This window comes from Atractosteus spatula, chromosome 22 (assembly GCF_055471065.1).
Source record: "Atractosteus spatula isolate fAtrSpa1 chromosome 22, fAtrSpa1.hap1, whole genome shotgun sequence".
NCBI classification, from domain to species: domain Eukaryota; kingdom Metazoa; phylum Chordata; class Actinopteri; order Semionotiformes; family Lepisosteidae; genus Atractosteus; species Atractosteus spatula.
This window is the reverse complement of record NC_142727.1, coordinates 10,181,197-10,199,789: the sequence shown is the minus strand read 5'-3', so window position 1 is coordinate 10,199,789 and position 18,593 is coordinate 10,181,197. Positions and strand designations below refer to the sequence as shown.

At 47.3% G+C, this 18,593-nt stretch overlaps 2 protein-coding genes across 2 annotated transcripts; one reads left to right on the top strand and one right to left on the bottom strand.

The window, feature by feature from the left end:
• The first annotated feature begins 913 nt into the window (after window positions 1-913).
• drc12 (dynein regulatory complex subunit 12 homolog) lies at window positions 914-5,516 on the top strand. The gene is made up of 6 exons (XM_088939744.1): window positions 914-994; window positions 2,174-2,239; window positions 2,979-3,098; window positions 3,475-3,567; window positions 4,096-4,226; window positions 4,618-5,516. Exons 1-6 carry the CDS (start codon window positions 931-933, stop codon window positions 4,744-4,746), a joined length of 603 nt encoding a protein of 200 aa, XP_088795870.1. The 5' UTR covers window positions 914-930; the 3' UTR covers window positions 4,747-5,516.
• Window positions 5,517-7,003: 1,487 nt separating this feature from the next.
• Window positions 7,004-17,686, bottom strand: LOC148816774 (natural killer cell receptor 2B4-like). The gene is made up of 5 exons (XM_088939743.1): window positions 17,588-17,686; window positions 10,247-10,597; window positions 9,010-9,294; window positions 8,501-8,632; window positions 7,004-7,568 (listed from the first exon to the last, which is right to left on the bottom strand). The coding sequence occupies exons 1-5, from the start codon at window positions 17,649-17,651 to the stop codon at window positions 7,396-7,398; spliced, it is 1,005 nt and encodes a 334-aa protein (XP_088795869.1). The 5' UTR covers window positions 17,652-17,686; the 3' UTR covers window positions 7,004-7,395.
• Between the last annotated feature and the right edge of the window lie 907 nt (window positions 17,687-18,593).

Here is an 18,593-nt window from a genome sequence, read left to right as displayed (position 1 = left end):
ATCCCCGTAGCTTGAGTTTGTATGTTGTTACCGCCTCCCCTGCGTTGGTCATTTTAAAAGCACTTTAGTCTACAATGCTGATAAAAGTGTGATACCCCCCAATACATTTAATGCATATACACATATTTCTTTAAACATATCCTTACGTTTTAAATGTACTTGACTAGGCCATTTTTATTCGGATGATAAAATCACTACTTTCCCGAAGAAGAGGAAAACGCTTTTATCGGATTGAAAATCATTAATGATTTCTTGGCGTCTCTGATCTCCACAGCAACGCGCTGTATCGTTTCCTAGCAACGGTTAAACCCCGCCTTCGTGCTAGTTGCTTATTGGCTAATTTCTCCGCCTCCGAGTGGCGTGAGTGGATCCTTCACCTGTCAGTCATCCAACACGACCCTCCTCACGGTGCGGTTGCCTCGGAGAGTTGAATTTAATTTTTTGCAGGATCCGATTGCTACATTAAAGGTAACGTACAACGTAACTTTTCGCTTTGCAACCTTTCACTAAATCCCGTCTGAACGCGTAAGCAAAACTAAACTGAATTAAGTACATCTGTTGCAAGTTTCCATTCCGTATATACTGTAGCTCATCAAAAATCTGCGTATACAGACAGATGCACAAGCTAAAGCTTTGGTTAACTAAATAATGTACCGTGCAAAGTTTCAGAAACTGTCTGGAGTGCAGTGACAATAGACGAATGATGTTTTCTAGTGTTTAAACACAGTTGTACAGTGCCTTACTGGCTTTGAGCCTTTAAAAGACCAATATCTCAATCGTACCGCAACCCCGCACCATAAATCACATCGCGCATTCAAGCCTGACTTTGTCTGTGTCGTTTGCGTTCGCTCGAAGGACTCGTTTGCGAGCTAAGACAAATTTCTCTTTCGTCTTCTGCGACAAAATGAAGGACAGGCAGGAGTCAGCCCAATGCCGCCCAAGAAGAAGGGGAAAGGGAGAGGAAAGAAGGCGAAGGCGAAGAAACGCGGAGAAGGTAAAGACCGAAACCTTGTGAGGAGCTCCCACGATAACGGCGGGATCATTTCCTCGCTCTCCCGATGCCCCCGTCTTCACGTTTCCCCAAAAACGCTTCGCCGCGGTTTACTGCGCCTCGGTGTGCGGTCACAGCCGTGTCCCGGGGCACACTTTTGCAAGGGAATGTCCCGCCAGATCCTGCATCTGTCCGGGGTGTAATAGCGCGATTAAACTGGTTTTACATCTCATTCATGGGGCTCTTTGGGACCCTTTGGGGTGAAATTCGTTCCCGGTCACTGGTCTCAGAGCCACTCGACCCCAATCCCTAGGCCAGAGGTACCTAATCCTCATCCTTGAAGGCCGCTTCTGGTTTATCGCAGTTTATTGGCAATTGCAGTAATAAAGTGCTTAGAAAACCTCCGCAAGATTTTTGTTCTTTGCACTAGAAAGTTTGGAATTTGCTGTTACTTTACGAAATACATTGGTGAAAAGGCAGCTTTAGAGCTGAAAACGGTCACACAGTTCAAAGTAGTCCTGCTAGTACAGTATGTCAGGTAAGGGTTCAGCTGTGCAACTGAGGTCGGGCTGGAACAAAAACCAGGAGCTGTGTGGTCCCCCGGGACCAGGATTGGAACCCCCTGCCCCAGACACTGCTCCACTCCATTGCACCCAATTTCTGTGTCAAGGGGCGGACCTCACATATGCTGCTGTTCTCCTGTGGCACAAATACAAGGAGTTTTCACTCTTGGTGATCTTTATTATTAGATAAGATCAGATCACTTTATTAGTCCTATACAATTTCTTGCATTAGGAATTCGTCTTTTTGCAGACCCCTGCTTGCTCTCCATGAGACACACAGACAGGGAGACAAGCTTGGGGGTCAGAGCACAGGGTCAGCCATTCTACAGCGCCCCTGGAGCAGTTCGGGTTAAGGGCCTTGCTCAGGGGCCCAACAGAGCAGGATTCCTCTGCCGGCTGCGGGATTTGAACCGGCAATCTTCCAGCCACAGGCGCAGAGCCACCACTCCGCCCCTTTATTATTAAAGCCTTTCCAACTAAGAGGCAAAGAAGAAAAAGGTGTAACCTAAGGAAAAGAACGAGTGGAATAAAACGGACGAGTGGAGTTACTCAAGGACCGTGCCTGCGTCAGGCTAGGCTGCCTGAGCCCCTCTCTTGCTGCCTCTGTGTCCCCCTGCAGAGGACGGGCTGGAGGAGAAGTACAGACGCAGCGCTCTGGACGTGGCCGCGCTGAAGGGACACCTCGGTGAGGAGAGGCCTTTTCCCTTCCGCCTGCACGTGAGCCGACGCGCTCTCCCCACGTGGCCGGACGGGCGGAGCAGCGACAGCCCGCCGACAGCCAACAGGGCGGGAGAGGTGCGAGCGAAGGCTGCCAGGGAGCGAGTTCAAGGTTTATTCCGGGCTGAAAGGCAGAAGGAAAGAAACACGACGTGTTCGGCTGTGGGGCCTTCTTCGGAAGCTGCAGAAGAAGAAGACTCCAGAGCTGAAACGCTGTGCCCCTGTGCTTTTCCCTTTCAGCATGGAATAAACCTTTTCCTGTTCCTAAATAGTTTGGAAGGCCAGGGTGATCATTAATAATAATAATAATAATAATAATAATAATAATTGCTTACACTTATATAGCGCTTTTCTGGACACTCCACTCAAAGCGCTTCACAGGTAATGGGGATCCCCTCCACCACCACCAGTGTGCAGCCCCACCTGGATGATGTGACAGCAGCCATAGTGCGCCAGTACACTCCCCACACACCAGCTCTCAGTGGGGAGGAGAGTAGAGTGATGAAGCCAGTTCAGAGATGGGGATTAGTCATTTTCCTGTTGGCTTCCCTGGGCCCACTCTCCGACGCTCTGATCCAGCTATGAGTGCCCAGACGGGGCCTGCGCTGTGATTTCAATGGCAATCCGAGCGCTGGCCTCACTCTGTGCCTCTGTGTCGGCCTGTGTGTGTGTGTGTGTGTGTGTCTGCGTGTGTCTCTGCCTGTCAGCCCTGAGGCACGAGGTGGCACGCCAGTCCCAGGCCAGCGGTCAGGAGCTGCAGGCCCGAGTCGGCACACTGGAGCGGGAGCTGAGCAAGGAGAGAGAGGACAAGAGGGACATCAGTGCCGGTGAGCCCCACGCCCGCCCCTGCACCCCTGAGGGGACTCCCTGAGGGGAAAGCCCTACAGCAAAGTCAGAAAGCTTCTTTTTGTAGCCGGGCAGTTTTCTCTGTCTCGAAATTCACCTTCCATCAGATACAAATAATGATGCAAACCTGCGACACAGCTAACAGAAAGCCCCGCTGTTTTGCTTCGGCGATAACACCTCTGAGACCTACCACGCTGTACTTGGGCTCACTTCTGACCTGCCCCATAACTGACAGCCCCTCTTACCCTCACACGCTGTTATACAGTCCCGAAATGGCTTCGAAATACTATGGTAAATATCGTGGTATATGGTTCAGGTCCTGACGTCAGCGATCGGTTTCTCTTGCTGTCCTGTCAGACCTCACGCGACAGTACAAAACCATGCAGACGGAGCTGGGGGTCAGAGTTCACCAGCTGGAGGGTGAGGTCAGCAGGCTCCAGAAGCAGCTGGGTAGGGGCGTCTCTCTGGCTGTGTGTGTGTGTGTGTGTGTGTGTTTGAGGTTTCTTTTCCTTGGTGGAGTGAGGAAACGAGAAAGGTGGCAGCAGTGTGGCCTGGGAGGTCAACACCGCTGCCTCAGAGATCTTGGGTCCTGGGTTTAATTTGTGCCTGAAACACCTTCTGTGTGGCGTTTGCATGTTCTTCCCCTGGGCGTGTCAGCTTGGGGTGTCTTGGTTTTCCTTCACCTTCCAAAGACATAAAGTGAAGGTTAACTGGTGCCTCTTAAATTGCTCCTGTGTTCGTACGTGTGTGTGCGACCTTGTGTGCCATTGCTTTTGCAAGAGACCGAGGCCGATGCAACATTCAGCAGCAATAAGCAGCTTTTTGCTGATGGAGAAGGAGGCGCTGTGGCCCAGTGGTTAGAACTGCCGCCGGCGTGAGTGTGTGTGTGTCTGTGCCCGCTGCGTTGCCGGGATAGTGGATAGAAGTGACATCATGACACTCCGTGTCATGGCTCCGTGTCCCCCCCCGCCCCCGCAGGCCTGTGTCAGGACGCCCTGCAGAAGGAACGCGATTCCCGGGAGCAGCTGGAGCTGGAGAAGGAGGCCGCCGTCGCTGAGCTCCAGGGCAAGATCGACGACATGGAGACCGGCTACGAGAAACTCCTGCACGTGAGTCAGAGTCTGGGGGAGTGCGCGGCTCCGCTTCGCTGTCCTTCTGATCGTCTGGCTCAGCTGCACGTCCAGAGCTGCCGGCCGTGTTTGGGACGAGCAAGACGGGGCGACGAGTGCAGGGCAGAAGCACCTTTAAATCCGTTCAGGTTGCGAAGTGCTCTGATCGCGTGGTTTTCTTGTGATCCGTGAGCCTGTATAGTCTTCTGTGATCCGTTCTCTTCAGAGGAGAGCGTGTAGAGATGAAAGCCAGTGGGCACCGAAGGACTGTGGTCGGGATCTGATGCTTTTTGTTTTTAAACGGCAGTCTCGTGGTTACACGCACGCTTTCGTTGCCGGTGACCTCTCGGTGTGCCGATCCTGCATCAACGTCCCCTGCTCTCGTTCGCAGGGCTGTCTGGACTCCCTGCTGACGCGGCTGGCGGAGTCCCGGCGGCGCTGGCGGGACGAGAGCACCGCGCTGCACCTGCAGCACAAGGAGCGACTCGCCGACTTCGGGCTCAACCCCCTCGACATCTAAAACAATAACACCCCCCCCCACCACCACCCACATCGGCTCCTCTCCCACAGCAAGCAGACACACCGGCTGGGAGCCAGACCCTCACTGGACAATCCTGGGGACGGGAAGTGTGCCGGTGACGACACTGCAGCTGGACAGAACTGTGCAGACCTGCATGTGGAGTAAAATAATAATAATAATTCCTTACACAGTATACAGTATAGCGCTTTTCTGGACACTCCACTCAAAGCACTATACAGGTAATGGGGACTCCCCTCCTCCACCACCAGTGTGCCGCCCCACCTGGATGATGCGACGGCAGCCATAGTGCGCCAGAACGCTCACCACACACCAGCTCTCAGTGGGGAGGAGACCAGAGTGATGAAGCCAGTTCAGAGATGGGGATGATTAGGAGGCCATGATTGGTAAGGGCCAGGGGGTAAATTTGGCCAGGATACAAGTTTAACTCCCCTACTCCTTTTGAGAAATGCCCTGTGATTTTTAATGATCATGGAGAGTCTGAAGGATGGCACCTTTTTTTACCGTATAGTGTCCCCGTCACTGGACTAGAGCATTAGGACCCACACAGACCGCAGGGTGAGCGCCCCCTACTGGCCTCACTAACACCTCTTCCAGCAGCAACCTTAGCTTTCCCAGGAAGATAATTTCCTGCTGGCGGGGACTGAAGAGTATTTGCCCGCATGCTGTCATATGAGTTTAGGCGCTTTTTGTGATCATAACTTCCTGGTGCTCTGTGGAAAGGTTCTAAATAAAGGCTTTTTCTATTGTCATTTTTACTCTAGTTTTTTTACATATACTGTACATATGATAGTAGTTCGGGTGGGGAGCTGCGTCAGCATGCGTAGGCTGCAAAGGAACAAGCAATAGGTCTATTCCAGGCTGAAAAGAGAAGAAAGAAAACACAACGTTTCGGCCGTGGAGCCTTCTTCAGGTGTGAAGAAGGCCACACCTGAAGACAGCTCCACGGTCAAAACGTTGTGTTTTCTTTCTTCTCTTTTCAGCCTGGAATAAACCTATTACTTGTTGGTGTACGTATGATTCTGTGGTTTTATAGGAAATAAAGGACCTGATAACTGAGTTGATCAGCTCTAATCCTTCTTCACACCACAAGCAGTCTGTTTTCGTGTTCATCCTGAAGCAGGCTTTTCTGCTGGTTGGGGAATTGCACAAACAACAGTTAGTAAACGGATACAAATGTTTACAACAAGATTTGGAATTGTAAGATGGCCTGTCCTTCTCCTAGTTTGGAAAACGTTCCTCCAAGAGCAGTGGAGAGTTAAAAGTTAAAACCTTTTACTGTCTAGGCCCACCAGAGCTCATTTCCAGCTGGACTTTTGTCCCCTCAGACACTTTGTAATATCTCTGGAAGTAAACACAGCAGAGGCCTGGTTAAGATCTTAGGTTGAAGATAACCCCCTTGGGCATTAAGTGTAAACCATCAGATTTCTTTTATGTCTTAAAAGAAATAGAACAGACCCCAGACAGAAATATACAGAAAAAAAAAAACAGAAGGTGATTTTTTTTTGCCTTCAAAGATCCAATTTTTCAAGCTGTGGCCTTTTCAGACAGCTGAAAATAACTCGTAGTCATTGCCCTGTGTGCCTACTATTTTGGACAAAAAATTGAGGCAAATAGAAAAAAAAAACAACGACATAATTTTTTGTAAATACGGGACCTGGAATTCCCCAGTAAATCTATAAAAAAATATTAAATGAAAGTGCCCCTGCAGCCTGTGTTTCAGTTTTAACTTCATTCACAGTCACTATACCACACAGACAGGATATAACAGCAGGATCAAGCATGAAAAAAAAATCTGTATCTTCCATTTTTATTGTTATCCCTGACGCCTACCTTGGGTACACGGTTCAATATTCTGCGGAATAAGAAACTACCAGCTTTCCCGATTAGCAGCTTTTTTGGGGGGAGAAATGAAACTGTGGGGCTGCAATGGCACATATGTCCACTAGAGGACACCCTCACCTCGCGGTCTGCTAGCAGGGGGCCCCGAGACTGAGCAACACACTTTCATGACAGCAGCAGTGTGTCCCACCCCGTCCCTAGGGGCGGCGGTGTCTGTAACTTTCTTAATGACTTGAGAAATCACTCTTTAAGAGGGAGTAGAAGGCAACAGAAGCCAATTTCTCTTATATTGCTTTACAGCTGTACTGTACTATGAGTGTGACGATTGCTGAAAAGCATATGAATGTTGTGGCCAGACATGATGTGTCTTTCTTCCTCATACCCTAGTACTAACATCTACAATAACAAAAATAATTTTTATTTTACACAGTGCCTTTTGTCATACATTATGGCTTTGTGCAGTAAAACCATCCACAGAAGAAGCTGGTGGGCACACACTAATGCAATGAAATGTGCCATGGGTTTTGAAGCTAGGCCAATAGGCTTCTGGCATCAGCCAGTTCCTACCCCGATTCCCAGGTCCATGCCTGGAGAACATTCCTGGGAGAAAAAGACTCATTTTGTCTTTCCTGCATCATGCTTCCAACACTGCTACAGCAGGGAGACGGATTTCATCAAACGTCAGGAAAACACCCCCACACTGGGCCTTCAGAGTCTGTGACACTGAGACATTTTAATGCTTCAATGTGGCTTTTCTTGTCCGTTCAATAAGACGCCGCCGCCGGTGTCCTAATCCGTGGGTACTTCCAGTCTGTTAGTGTTGGTCATCGTGCGCCCTGTGAGCTTTTCCCCAGTCGGGTTCGGTGTCTGCGCTTCCTGATTCGGGCCTTTGGCTGGTCTCCTCAAGCTGGGATACATGGGCACGTAGATGCTCTCGCCTTGCAGGGCAGTGCTTTTCTCATCTAGGGATCGGCGACAGACGCAAAACAAAAACAATGACAGTGTGTTACGGCACTGTGGCTCCTGCGCGGCCGACAAACGTGAAATGTTCCTGGAGTTACCCATCCCGGAATAGCCCAGTGAGCACCTCTCTCCCTCCCCAGAGCGATTTTGAGTGCTCTGGCTTGCCTGTGCTCGTGTAACCGGGCTCAGTGCACCGAACATGGTCCAGATGTGACATCACCCCCATTGTGATGTCATACAAAACCTAGGTGGGGGGGGGGGAGTTCCGAGGTTTAGGCTCCCGTCTAGAGTTGTGTTTTCTGAGTCCCAGCACACCCACAAACAGGAGTCACCTGCAGGAGTTACCTACTGCGTGTGGCATTTCAGGACTTGAAAGTAGGAAAAGTCGAGGAACTTTGAAACTAGGCTTCAAAAAGGAGCAAGGGGGAAACTTACAATGAGCAATGAATCGGACTGCAAAACCTGGCTGGACGCCAGCTGTCTTCCAAAGAGCCAGATTTGAGCAGTGGCCTACAATATGATGAGTACTAAATCGCGTTTAACACTCCACCGAGGGAGAACTTTTCTGCAGATCCACATACATCACATTTTTAAAACAGGTCTCATTTTGACAATAAAGCAGAAGAGACTTGCAATGTACAGTTGCCTTTGGCAGAGCAAAACAAACATCTCATATAATTAAGATTGAAAGGTTTCTTAGCAGATACACAAGGGAGTTCCTGGCTTGCTTGCTGATGTTTGGTGTTTGTTCTGCGGCTCTTTCTGGGGCTTGTTTTAGCATCTTGAGTTCTCATGAAGCGGCTCCACCCCAAGGTGTTTGATCACTGTGATCACGTCGAGGTGAGGGGAGCTCGGTTTTAGAAAGAGTAAGATCTGGCTGAAATCCTATCACACACCTCCCCAGCAGAAGGACAGGAGACACAGGACCTACCGGTGTGAGATACAGGCCTGCGCTTGATAAAGAAGATGGCCTTGGCCGATACAATGAGGAGAACCAGGACAGCAACGGGAATAGACACCAGCATTATCAGCCGCTTGCTCCCTTTATCACACATAGGGAATTCTGTTGATGAAGAGAAAGAAAAGAAGCCAGCCCTGTTAACGATTACGAGTAAAAATGAATAGTAAGTTTTCTTTCAGAGTGAAAAGGGTAATCATTACATATCGACACTGCTTTTCTGTGACTAGAAACAACATGTGCGTTTACTGTGCTATCCCACTGTCCAAATCTCATTTTGCATTGGTGAGATGAGCTGTGATTTCATCCGCTCGGTTTAATCACAACAATTTGCAAAACCCATGGCAACTTAAGACAGAAAAAAAAAGATCCCTTAGCAATCTGCAAGTATTTCCTGGCTCTAGCCCTGCGTGTTACCCCAGGGGTACCAGCTGCCCACGCAGAAAGGTTAACGTTTCGGCGCCTGTGCTCTGACTGCCCACCTTGTAACCTGAACTGTGCCTCCTTCCTGCTGACCGCATTGCTGACCACACAGGTGTACACCCCGCAGTGGGATGCGTCCAGGCCCACGATGCTCAGGTTCTGACCGTGAAGAAGTGGCCTCCCGTCTCGGTACCAGGAGATGTTCGGGCTGGTCCCTCGGGAGGCTGAGCAAGAGATGTGAAGGCTACCTCCCTCTGAGGCTCTGCAGGTGAGGTCAGGCTCCAGTGAGGAGTCCCAGGTTCGATTGGGGCTCTGACAGCTGAGCTGGGGCGTGGCGACCGGCGCTGGGGTAGAGGGCACAGCTCATTCTCACAAAATTGTAATAAACCCAGGACCTCTGTCACACAAGCACCAGAGCGATAATACTCACTCTCACAAGTGTAACAGACCCAGGTCCTCTGTCACACGAGCACCACAGTGATAATACTCACTCACACAAGTGTAACAAACCCAGGACCTCTGTCACACGAGCACCACAGTGATAATACTGACTCTCACAAGTTTAACAGACCCAGGTCCTCTGTCACACGAGCACCACAGTGATAATACTCAGTCTCACAAGTGTAACAAACCCAGGACCTCTGTCACACGAGCACCACAGTGATAATACTCACTCACACAAGTGTAACAAACCCAGGACCTCTGTCACACGAGCACCACAGTGGTAATACTCAGTCTCACAAGTGTAACAGACCCAGGTCCTCTGTCACACAAGCACCACAGTGATAATACTCACTCACACAAGTGTAACAAACCCAGGACCTCTGTCACACGAGCACCACAGTGATAACAGTCTCACAGGTTCACAAGTGTAACAGACCCAGGACCTCTGTCACACAAGCACCACAGTGATAATACTCACTCACACAAGTGTAACAAACCCAGGACCTCTGTCACACGAGCACCACAGTGATAACAGTCTCACAGGTTCACAAGTGTAACAGACCCAGGACCTCTGTCACACAAGCACCACAGTGATAATACTCACTCACACAAGTGTAACAAACCCAGGACCTCTGTCACACGAGCACCACAGTGATAACAGTCTCACAGGTTCACAAGTGTAACAGACCCAGGACCTCTGTCACACAAGTACCACAGTGATAATACTCAGTCTCACAAGTGTTGTTGTAATGAGTAAAATGATGAATTAGCTCTTGCCGTATTTTATTAATAAGGGCGGTATGAAATCATTAATATTCATACCCATAATTAGAGAGGGAGAAAGTTGTGTACCTTCCACGATCAGAGTGAAGTTTTTGACCTTCACATTGCCTCCCGAGTCGGTGATCTGGGCGATGTAGAGGCCTGTGTCCTGCTGGCTCAGGTTGCTGATCCAGAGGAAAGTGTCGGCGTACCGGATGCGGTCCTTGTACTGCGAGACGGTGTGCTGTCGCGGGGCCGTCCCGTTGCCCCGGAGACTGTAGTCCGCGATCCGGAGCTGGGCTGTGCCTTTCTTCACCTTCCACGTCACGGACCCCAGGCGCTGCCCGGGGACGCCCGCGTCCGCCGTCAGATTGACCGCCTCACCCTCCAGGGCGTACACCGGACCAGCGTCAGCCTCCGCCCCCACCAGCGCCATGCAGACTGCCTCCCCCACCACACAAATAAAACACGATATTATCCAGTCAGTCAAGCAGTCAATCTTCAATCTTGAATGACAGCAGCAAGAACAATCGGCATAGAATAACATCAATTTAAAAGCACAAAGAAGCACAACAGGGAAATTATAAGCCACAGATGACAATGGTATACAGCATTTCCAGTGTATAAGTAGCCCACAGGTTCTCCATATGCAGCCTGTTTACAGTATATAAACAACATATAAGATAAGATCGCTTTATTGGACATATACAATTTCTTGCATTAGGAATTTGTCTTTTCACATACCCCAACTTGCTCTCCACGAGACACACAGACAGGGAGAGAAGCTTGGGGTCAGCGCACAGGGTCAGCCATTTATACACTATCCCTGGAGCAGTGGGGGTTAAGGGCCTTGCTCGGGGGCCCAACAGAGCAGCATTCCCCTGCCAGCCGTGGGATTTGAACCAGCAGCCACAGGTGCAGATCCTTAGCCACAGTGCCACCGCTCCGCCCGAATGGATGAATGTACATGGCTTGTAAATGTATGAATATCTCTAGAAAAACTACACTCGGGCTGGGCAGGACTTGAACTGCACGCTCGGAAAGACAACAATCGGTTGCCATCAAGATCTCACACAATATTTAGACTTTGGCGAATCTGAATGTGACCATCCAGTGGAAAAAAGTGCACTTTGCACCCAATCAGTCCTCAAACCCTGCAAACGTGATCCTTGGTTTCACAGGTTCCCCCACTGCCAGGAATGGGGGGGGGGGGGGGGGGGCACAGACAGGGGCTCGTTATCTCGTGCACGTCGGAGCACATTGTAGCCCTGCGAAAGATGCAAGGGTGCCAAGCAATACTAGCCCTGCTTCTAATCTGTCAATGCGAGCGTCACGAACCACACTCGCGCGTGTAAGCGCTCCCACATGCCCTCGAGCTCTTCTCTCCCCAAACGTTCACGCACCAACCTTCTCAGCACTATTTAAACCCTCACTCGTCTTCCTTTCCTCGCTCACGATTGAGGTCTCCTCCCTGAGCTCCGTATTCGTACATTCCCTAGCATTCGACTCAATGCTTCCCTTCGACGACGTCTTCGCCTCCCGATTTGGAACCGACGGACCCTCGACGCCTTCCCGGATTTTGACCCCAGCACTAGTACTCGACCACGTCTTCGCCTCCCGTCTCTACTCCTAACCTTCCTAATCTGAAGAGCCTCGCATAGGATCCCAATCCACCGAAGTCCGGTCCTCCCTGACAGAGTCCCAGACAAACAGACGTGGACTCTTTCAATGTGTCCAATCTGGGCCCACACACGCCGGTACCCCCGTACAGAGCTGGACGTGGATGATGTGTTAGGGCGTGGATGGATTTCTGACAAAGTTTGAGAGCCCAAGCAGCATCTTATTAAGTCAGACTAGAATTGTCCACGTTGCATGCACTTCCTGTCATTTGACCTCTGCATTTGTAAAGAAATCAATCATTGATAACTGATCCCATGAGTGACAATACTGATATTTCCAAGTTGGAATATGTTGGGGGGCGTTTTCCCCACAAACATCGCCACTCTTGAAATAGCCGAGAAAAACTCCCACATCTTCAGTACTTTCTGAGTCAAGTGCTGTGCGGTACCAGGATGATTAAATTCACTAAAAACACTCGAACACCTGTGCCTTTGGTGTGTTTTTAAGCAGAGAGCCTTTCCATTGACCATTAATTTATGGAGCAGCCTAGTAAAAAACAAATTGATTTATTTTAGTTCACAGAAATGATGATACTACAAAGCAACGTATTTGAATCGCCACAGAAATGAAGTCAGTTTGCTCTTTGGTGAATGCAGGCGGTAAATCATTGATTCTACAGGAAAACCACAGAACTAAGACACTGACAAGAAACTGGGTAGAATCCACAGTCAAAGGACCTCTTACCGTAATAGCAGGGGAAAGTCAACACTCTCATTCCAAATACTAACATTTACTAATAACAAATTCACTCTTCAACACAGGAGGACTTCCCTGCTTTACACTGAGCCTTCAGCTTGTGATCGTAATTTAGACTGCACTTGGCTCACTTTCACCCTGTTCAAACAGATGGAGGAACAGAGGGATGGAGAGATGGAGGGATGATGGAAAGATGGAAGTATGCAGGAATGGAGGAACGGAGGGATGGATGGAGGGATTAGTGGATGGAGCGATGGATGGAAAGACAGAAGGATGGAGGAATGGAGGGACGTGTGGATGAGTGGAAAGAGGGACAGCAGGAGGGAGGGATGGAGAAAGGGATGGAGGGACACTGGGCGATGATCGTGTGTTTTCATGGCCTAACATTCAGCTGACTGACTGCTACAAGAAGCTCATGTATCTAAAAGTGACCTGCCGTGTGAAAGAAATTCATTTGAAAGTGCCACAAAAGCCAAGGAGCTTTATCACTTCTTGAAAGCTGCAGCATTCATGTAGTGACCGCTATGATAAAAACATGTTTATGATATAATTTCATTCATAAAAATATCAATCTTGTGAAGTCCTTTCTACCTCTCACCAAATTAAGCAAACAAAGTGTTTTTTTTTTTTCCCCAACAACTTTGCTTATATATAGGAATAGGACTGAGAATCCTCTACTCACAAAAACAGATCACAAGAACACGTCCGGAATCAGCCATTTTTTGCACAATCCATTTTGCGTCAGACAAGCAGTTCGAGCAGGGCAGCGTCGTTGAGAGCAAACGGAAATCTCAAATCACAAAGAGCTCAGACACTCATCGCAACGGTTTCTTGCTGACATGGGCCCAGATTAAAGCCTATGCCCACTCACTAACTGCAGGTTACAAAACTGCTGTGCGACAGACGGGTTTGCTTTGAGCAGAAACGTTTAGCTTCTGCTCATGAGAAACGAGGGCAAAGGCTAGGTGTGTCTTGTGTAGCTGACAAATAGGTTGGGGTTTTGATTTGATCTGAGTCCAGTTTTTTTGGCAGGGTAGACATTTCCTCGTGACTTAGTGCAACTGTACGCCGCTACTGTTTCGTACAACAGGGTCTGGGGAAAACAAAAAAGGTGCATAATCCAACCGGCAAAATCACACAGTCAGCTGCGTTTTTTGTAGGTTTTTCTAGATTTTAATAAAACACAAAACCACTTTGCCCCTGCGGTCTGAGTGGACCAGGGTGTGGAGAGTAAAGGGACTCAGGACGGCCCGGCAGGACGACGTGAATCACAGTCAAAAAGCTCGATTGGAGTTTCGTTTTACTGGCGAAAAAGAACTCGCGCAGCCGAGGTGTCGACGTTTTCGGTGTCATGATTTCTTGTGTCGTCTTTCGGGGCGCTTCAGTGCCCTGCTCCTCTTTCTGAAGCTTTTCTGCAAAGCGACACATTTCAGTTTCCCCTGATCAAAGATGGCGCCTCCCCAGCAAAAACACGACAAAGAGGTCTGTGTGCAAGGAACCTCCACAAAGTGATTGCTGAGCCCTCTCCCCCCCTCTCTATTTCTTATCTTTTGTCTGAGGAACCAGAAGCTGAGGTCGTGATGTGGAAAAGTTTTAAAAGCAAGCTGTTGAAAACAAATACAAGATTTTGTGTGTGCATTATTTTTTGTTACAGATTTCTGTCACAGTCTTATTCTGACTTTCTCTGGAAAAACACGTACGTACAAAACAGACTATGGGGTTGGGGGAGGGTACTGGGGACCTGCAACAGAAGTATTCAATATCCAGGAAGATAATGACAAAGCCAACCAAACGAACTATTTGGGTCCTCAAGGGACATGTAGAAATTAGGAGTGTAGATGTTTAGGACTGCAACCTGGATGCACTTTACACAAAGGGTTGTGGGGGGCTGGAACAAGCTGCTGTTGAAGCTGATTGGTCTACAACAAACCAAATGGCTCCTTTTTCATTTGTAACCATTTTTGCTCCGTTATGTTCAAGGCCAGACAGCGTTTCCCAAAACCATGCATTCTTCCACGTCTTCTTCTTCGGAGTGTCTTTCTGCTGCACTCGTTACAGCCCTGATCTAGCTCCCAGCAGAGAATGAAGACGTACCTCTGCTGTGGCCTTCACACAGCCCACCCATGTCAGTGAGAGGGAGGGCAGCTGTACTCGCTGCAGGGCGAGTAACGCATACCACATCCAAAAAGAAAAACAAAGCCCTGAATCTCACACTCTCACGGTTTTGCTATTTAGGGAAGACAGACATATGAGCTCCAAACCTCACAGAAAATGCAAGAGAGTTTGCCTGATTTCAAAACCACAAACTAAGGCCAGAAGAACGAAAGACAAGTCTTGAAGGCATTACCTTGAACGACCTTTGTAAAAAATACAACATAGTTACACACATGCGTATGGGGACAGAAACACACACTTGGGCTGGGGGGTAACTGATCAAAAGCTGACATCTCACTCAGTAAACTGCAACTGTGATTCCTACTTTAATTAATTGTGGGGGTGGATTTCATTCTTGTATCAAAAATAATAAACATCTTGTATTTTCCCCTAAACAACCTGCACCTAAGTAAGCATGTGGAGAAATCAACTACGCTTGTAGTAAATTAGTACATATAATTTACATTTATATAATTTACCGAATTACATTACATTAAATTTGACATAAAACAGAGGCAGTTGCATTCACAGTGTTAGCAGCTTTTCAGTGGTTAGATGTGATAGCCTAAAACTAATTACAGGAACTTAAGAATCTACGCTTACTTGTGAGTTACCTCAAATATCAAATTAAGTACCTGGTACCTCTGGATACTAAGCAGGTCAGGTCCAAGTACAATTATACATCTGAGGTTTGAGGATGTGCAGTGTGGAAATATAGTACCTGAGAACAAGGCCTGTCATCTCTTGAGAAGTTACTAACTGTAACTGAATGTAGTTTTTTTTTCCCCCAAAGTAATAACCACGGTAATTACACTGAATTCATGGTCAAATAGCTTCTGATTATTGAAAGTAGAATCCCTATTACTATATAATAATAATAATAATAATAATAATAATAATAATAATAAAAATAAAAATAATAATAATAATGTAGCTGGAGTGAAATTATTACAGTAAATTGTTGCATTTACTAAATTGTTGCATTTTCTCTTCATCTAAGGTTTAAATATGAGCAAGCTTTAAATACCATCCTTGCAAACAGCTTAATTATTTTAATTTCAAACATTGCGCACGTTATACCTGCCGCTCATTACTACAGAACTCTTAACACATTGAAACCATAAACCAATCCGGACATCACCACTGAGAGTTTGCTGACCTGTTGTTCTGATCATAAACTGATGTTTCACTGGAATTATTTCGGTTGACTAATTTTCATCGTTACCTATTCAGTCGTTTTTCCTGCACACTTGCGTGCGGTATCCCAATACTGTGTGTGCCGGTTTAAAGGTTTGAGAAGTGAGATTATACTTAACAGTAGATTTAACTAAACTGGAATATTTGTGCGCCTCAATTCCGCTTTATGTTTCTAATTTGGCAACAACACAGAATAATTTCTAGAAGAAGAAGGCGCCAGGCGTCGACACGAAACGACTCGCAGCAAAACTGATCCGAATCTTCCAACACCGGTCCATCAAAATCGCGGCCACACGCTATTATAAAGAAAAGTGTTGCAAAGAATTGAATTTTAATTGAATTGCCTTTAAATATCAAATACCTTTGACAAGCGGCTCTACGGAAGAAAAAAAATCGAAAAGACACAACTTTGATTATATATACTGTATGTGTCGTTTAAAAAAGTATCTAAACCGAGATCGCAGATCGTGGGAAAAACAAGAGAGAAAACACGGGGGCGTTTTTCACGAGTGTACTACTCATAATAATAATTGCACGGATTATTTATCAACCAGTGCAATACTGATACCACGGCCTGAGAAGTGCCTTTTGATTTCAGCTGTTTTAAATGAGTAATCAGCCCCTCGGTTTATCACAAGGTGCGAACGTCTACGGCCCTCTTGATTTAAGTGTTACAGCGTTCTCTCTTCGTGATGTTTAGCTAGTGCTTGAATTCTCTAACGCAGCAAGCTCTATAGCAAAAAAAAAGTATTTGAAAACGTAGATCAATAAGTGTTATTTTATTTCTAATACAAGAAAAACGTGTTTTTCTGAACTCCGGCGACAGTAACGCTCGCTCGAGGTCTTGATATTTCTGCTGTTGAATGTTGACCTCATAGGCAGCCCTCTTTTTCTCAAAAGGAGAAATCAACTCCGTGCTCCGTGTAAAAAAAATACTTTGAAATACTTTTATAAAAGACAACACGAAAGAAGCACATTGCTCTAAAGCACACTTTCATCATGTTTTCTCCCTGCCACTTCTTAGTGAAGAGTATACCCCCAACCCCCTGCCCCAAACCCATCCAAACATACGTTTTTTCACGGTACCACCTTTCGGTGTAAGTATAAATATTAAATTACAGCTCGCGAGGTACCGTGAACGCTTTATGAACCTGTGACTCGGCTTCTGATTTCTTCGAAGTGTACAGGATGTACATTGATGTAAGTTTACAACTGAACAGCGCGTAAAAGCCGTTTTTGGGAGGACAGCACGCTCTGTTTTTTATGGTATGATTCACAAACCATACAAAACAAACAGCTGCTATAGAAATTAGGGGAAATAAATACCGGGCCTGTTGCATCTTCAGTCTATACAGTGGCAGGTGCTCCTGTAGTTCGGCACTAGATTTAGCGCTTCTGAACGGGCGAGGAGCACACCTTTGGAATGAAACCGCGATAGTTACTGCTCTATCACGTTATAACATCACACACTGAACGGATTTGATACATTTCAGGGATCGTATGAAAATATCATCCAATACAATCTGTTATCAAGAGGAATCAAATTTACATTGTCAGATGGAACAACCTCAGTAACCGGTTTTGCTTCCGCAAATTTCCACACACACCAACAAAAAAAAAACACATTTCCAGTCTCATACAACTGCCCGCGGACCCGTATTTGATAGTGCACACCGCCGCCAGCGTGTTTGTTCCTCATCTTACCCAGCAGTGTGAGAGCCGAGGAGAGCAGACGGGCGCACGGAGACCCTGGGGGACTGCAGCCCATCCTCAGTCCAGCTCGGAGCCGAGGAGCGTTACGGAAGGGTGCCAGCAGACAGCAGAGCAACCGCGGTCCCACTACTGCTGAGCAGACGCAGCGCAGCGATAAGAATGACAGTTAACCCCACAGAAACCACAGCGCTCTTGTAGACCCGAGTCGCCGAAACGGGGGCTGTTCAGAGTCAAACAAGTAAACAACAAGCCTCAAAAGAGCACTTTCGGGACCCCTTCGAGAAAAAAACCCCTTGTGCCTGGTCAGAGAAACATTCTCAGGACTGCTGAAACACAGTCACTTTTTTTTATTGTAAATAACTATGACCGTGAAGTTGAGTCATTCATCTATAGTTGTTAATAAAAAAAAAACTTTGAAGATTTCTATCTGTAAAGTTACTCTTACCACCACAAGTTTACATAACGCGCACACAGTAATCTCTTACAGCAGAGGGAAAAAAAACGTGAACTGAAAGAACTTCACGCTGAAGATAACATAGGCCTACATCATAGACAAAAAATACACGCCTCCCACAGTATACCCCTATATACAGTATATAGTAAAAGTGGGGAGACAGTTTTGAGACGTAAAGACGTATGTGTGCAATCAAGTCATGTTCTACCCCAACCTGTATACATATCTATGTCAATATTTCTGTAGGTGAAGGTAGTTTCTGAAAAGACCAACGGGCGCCTCGAAGCAAAAAAAAAAACCAAAACGATTTGCAGAAACGGCCGTTTAGCAGAAATGGTTAATATACCACTCCGTACCTCCTCTGATTTCATGCAATACGTTGTCTGTGACATTTCCCGAAGTAACAAATCGACATTTAAAGATGTTATTTTAAAAAAGGCGCCGCTGGTTATTATATACTGGTCAATATTGAATCCACGAACGCAGTACGTCGGGACATATTGCTTTTGGCCCCACTGAGTGGTTTGTTATCCATGAAAAGGC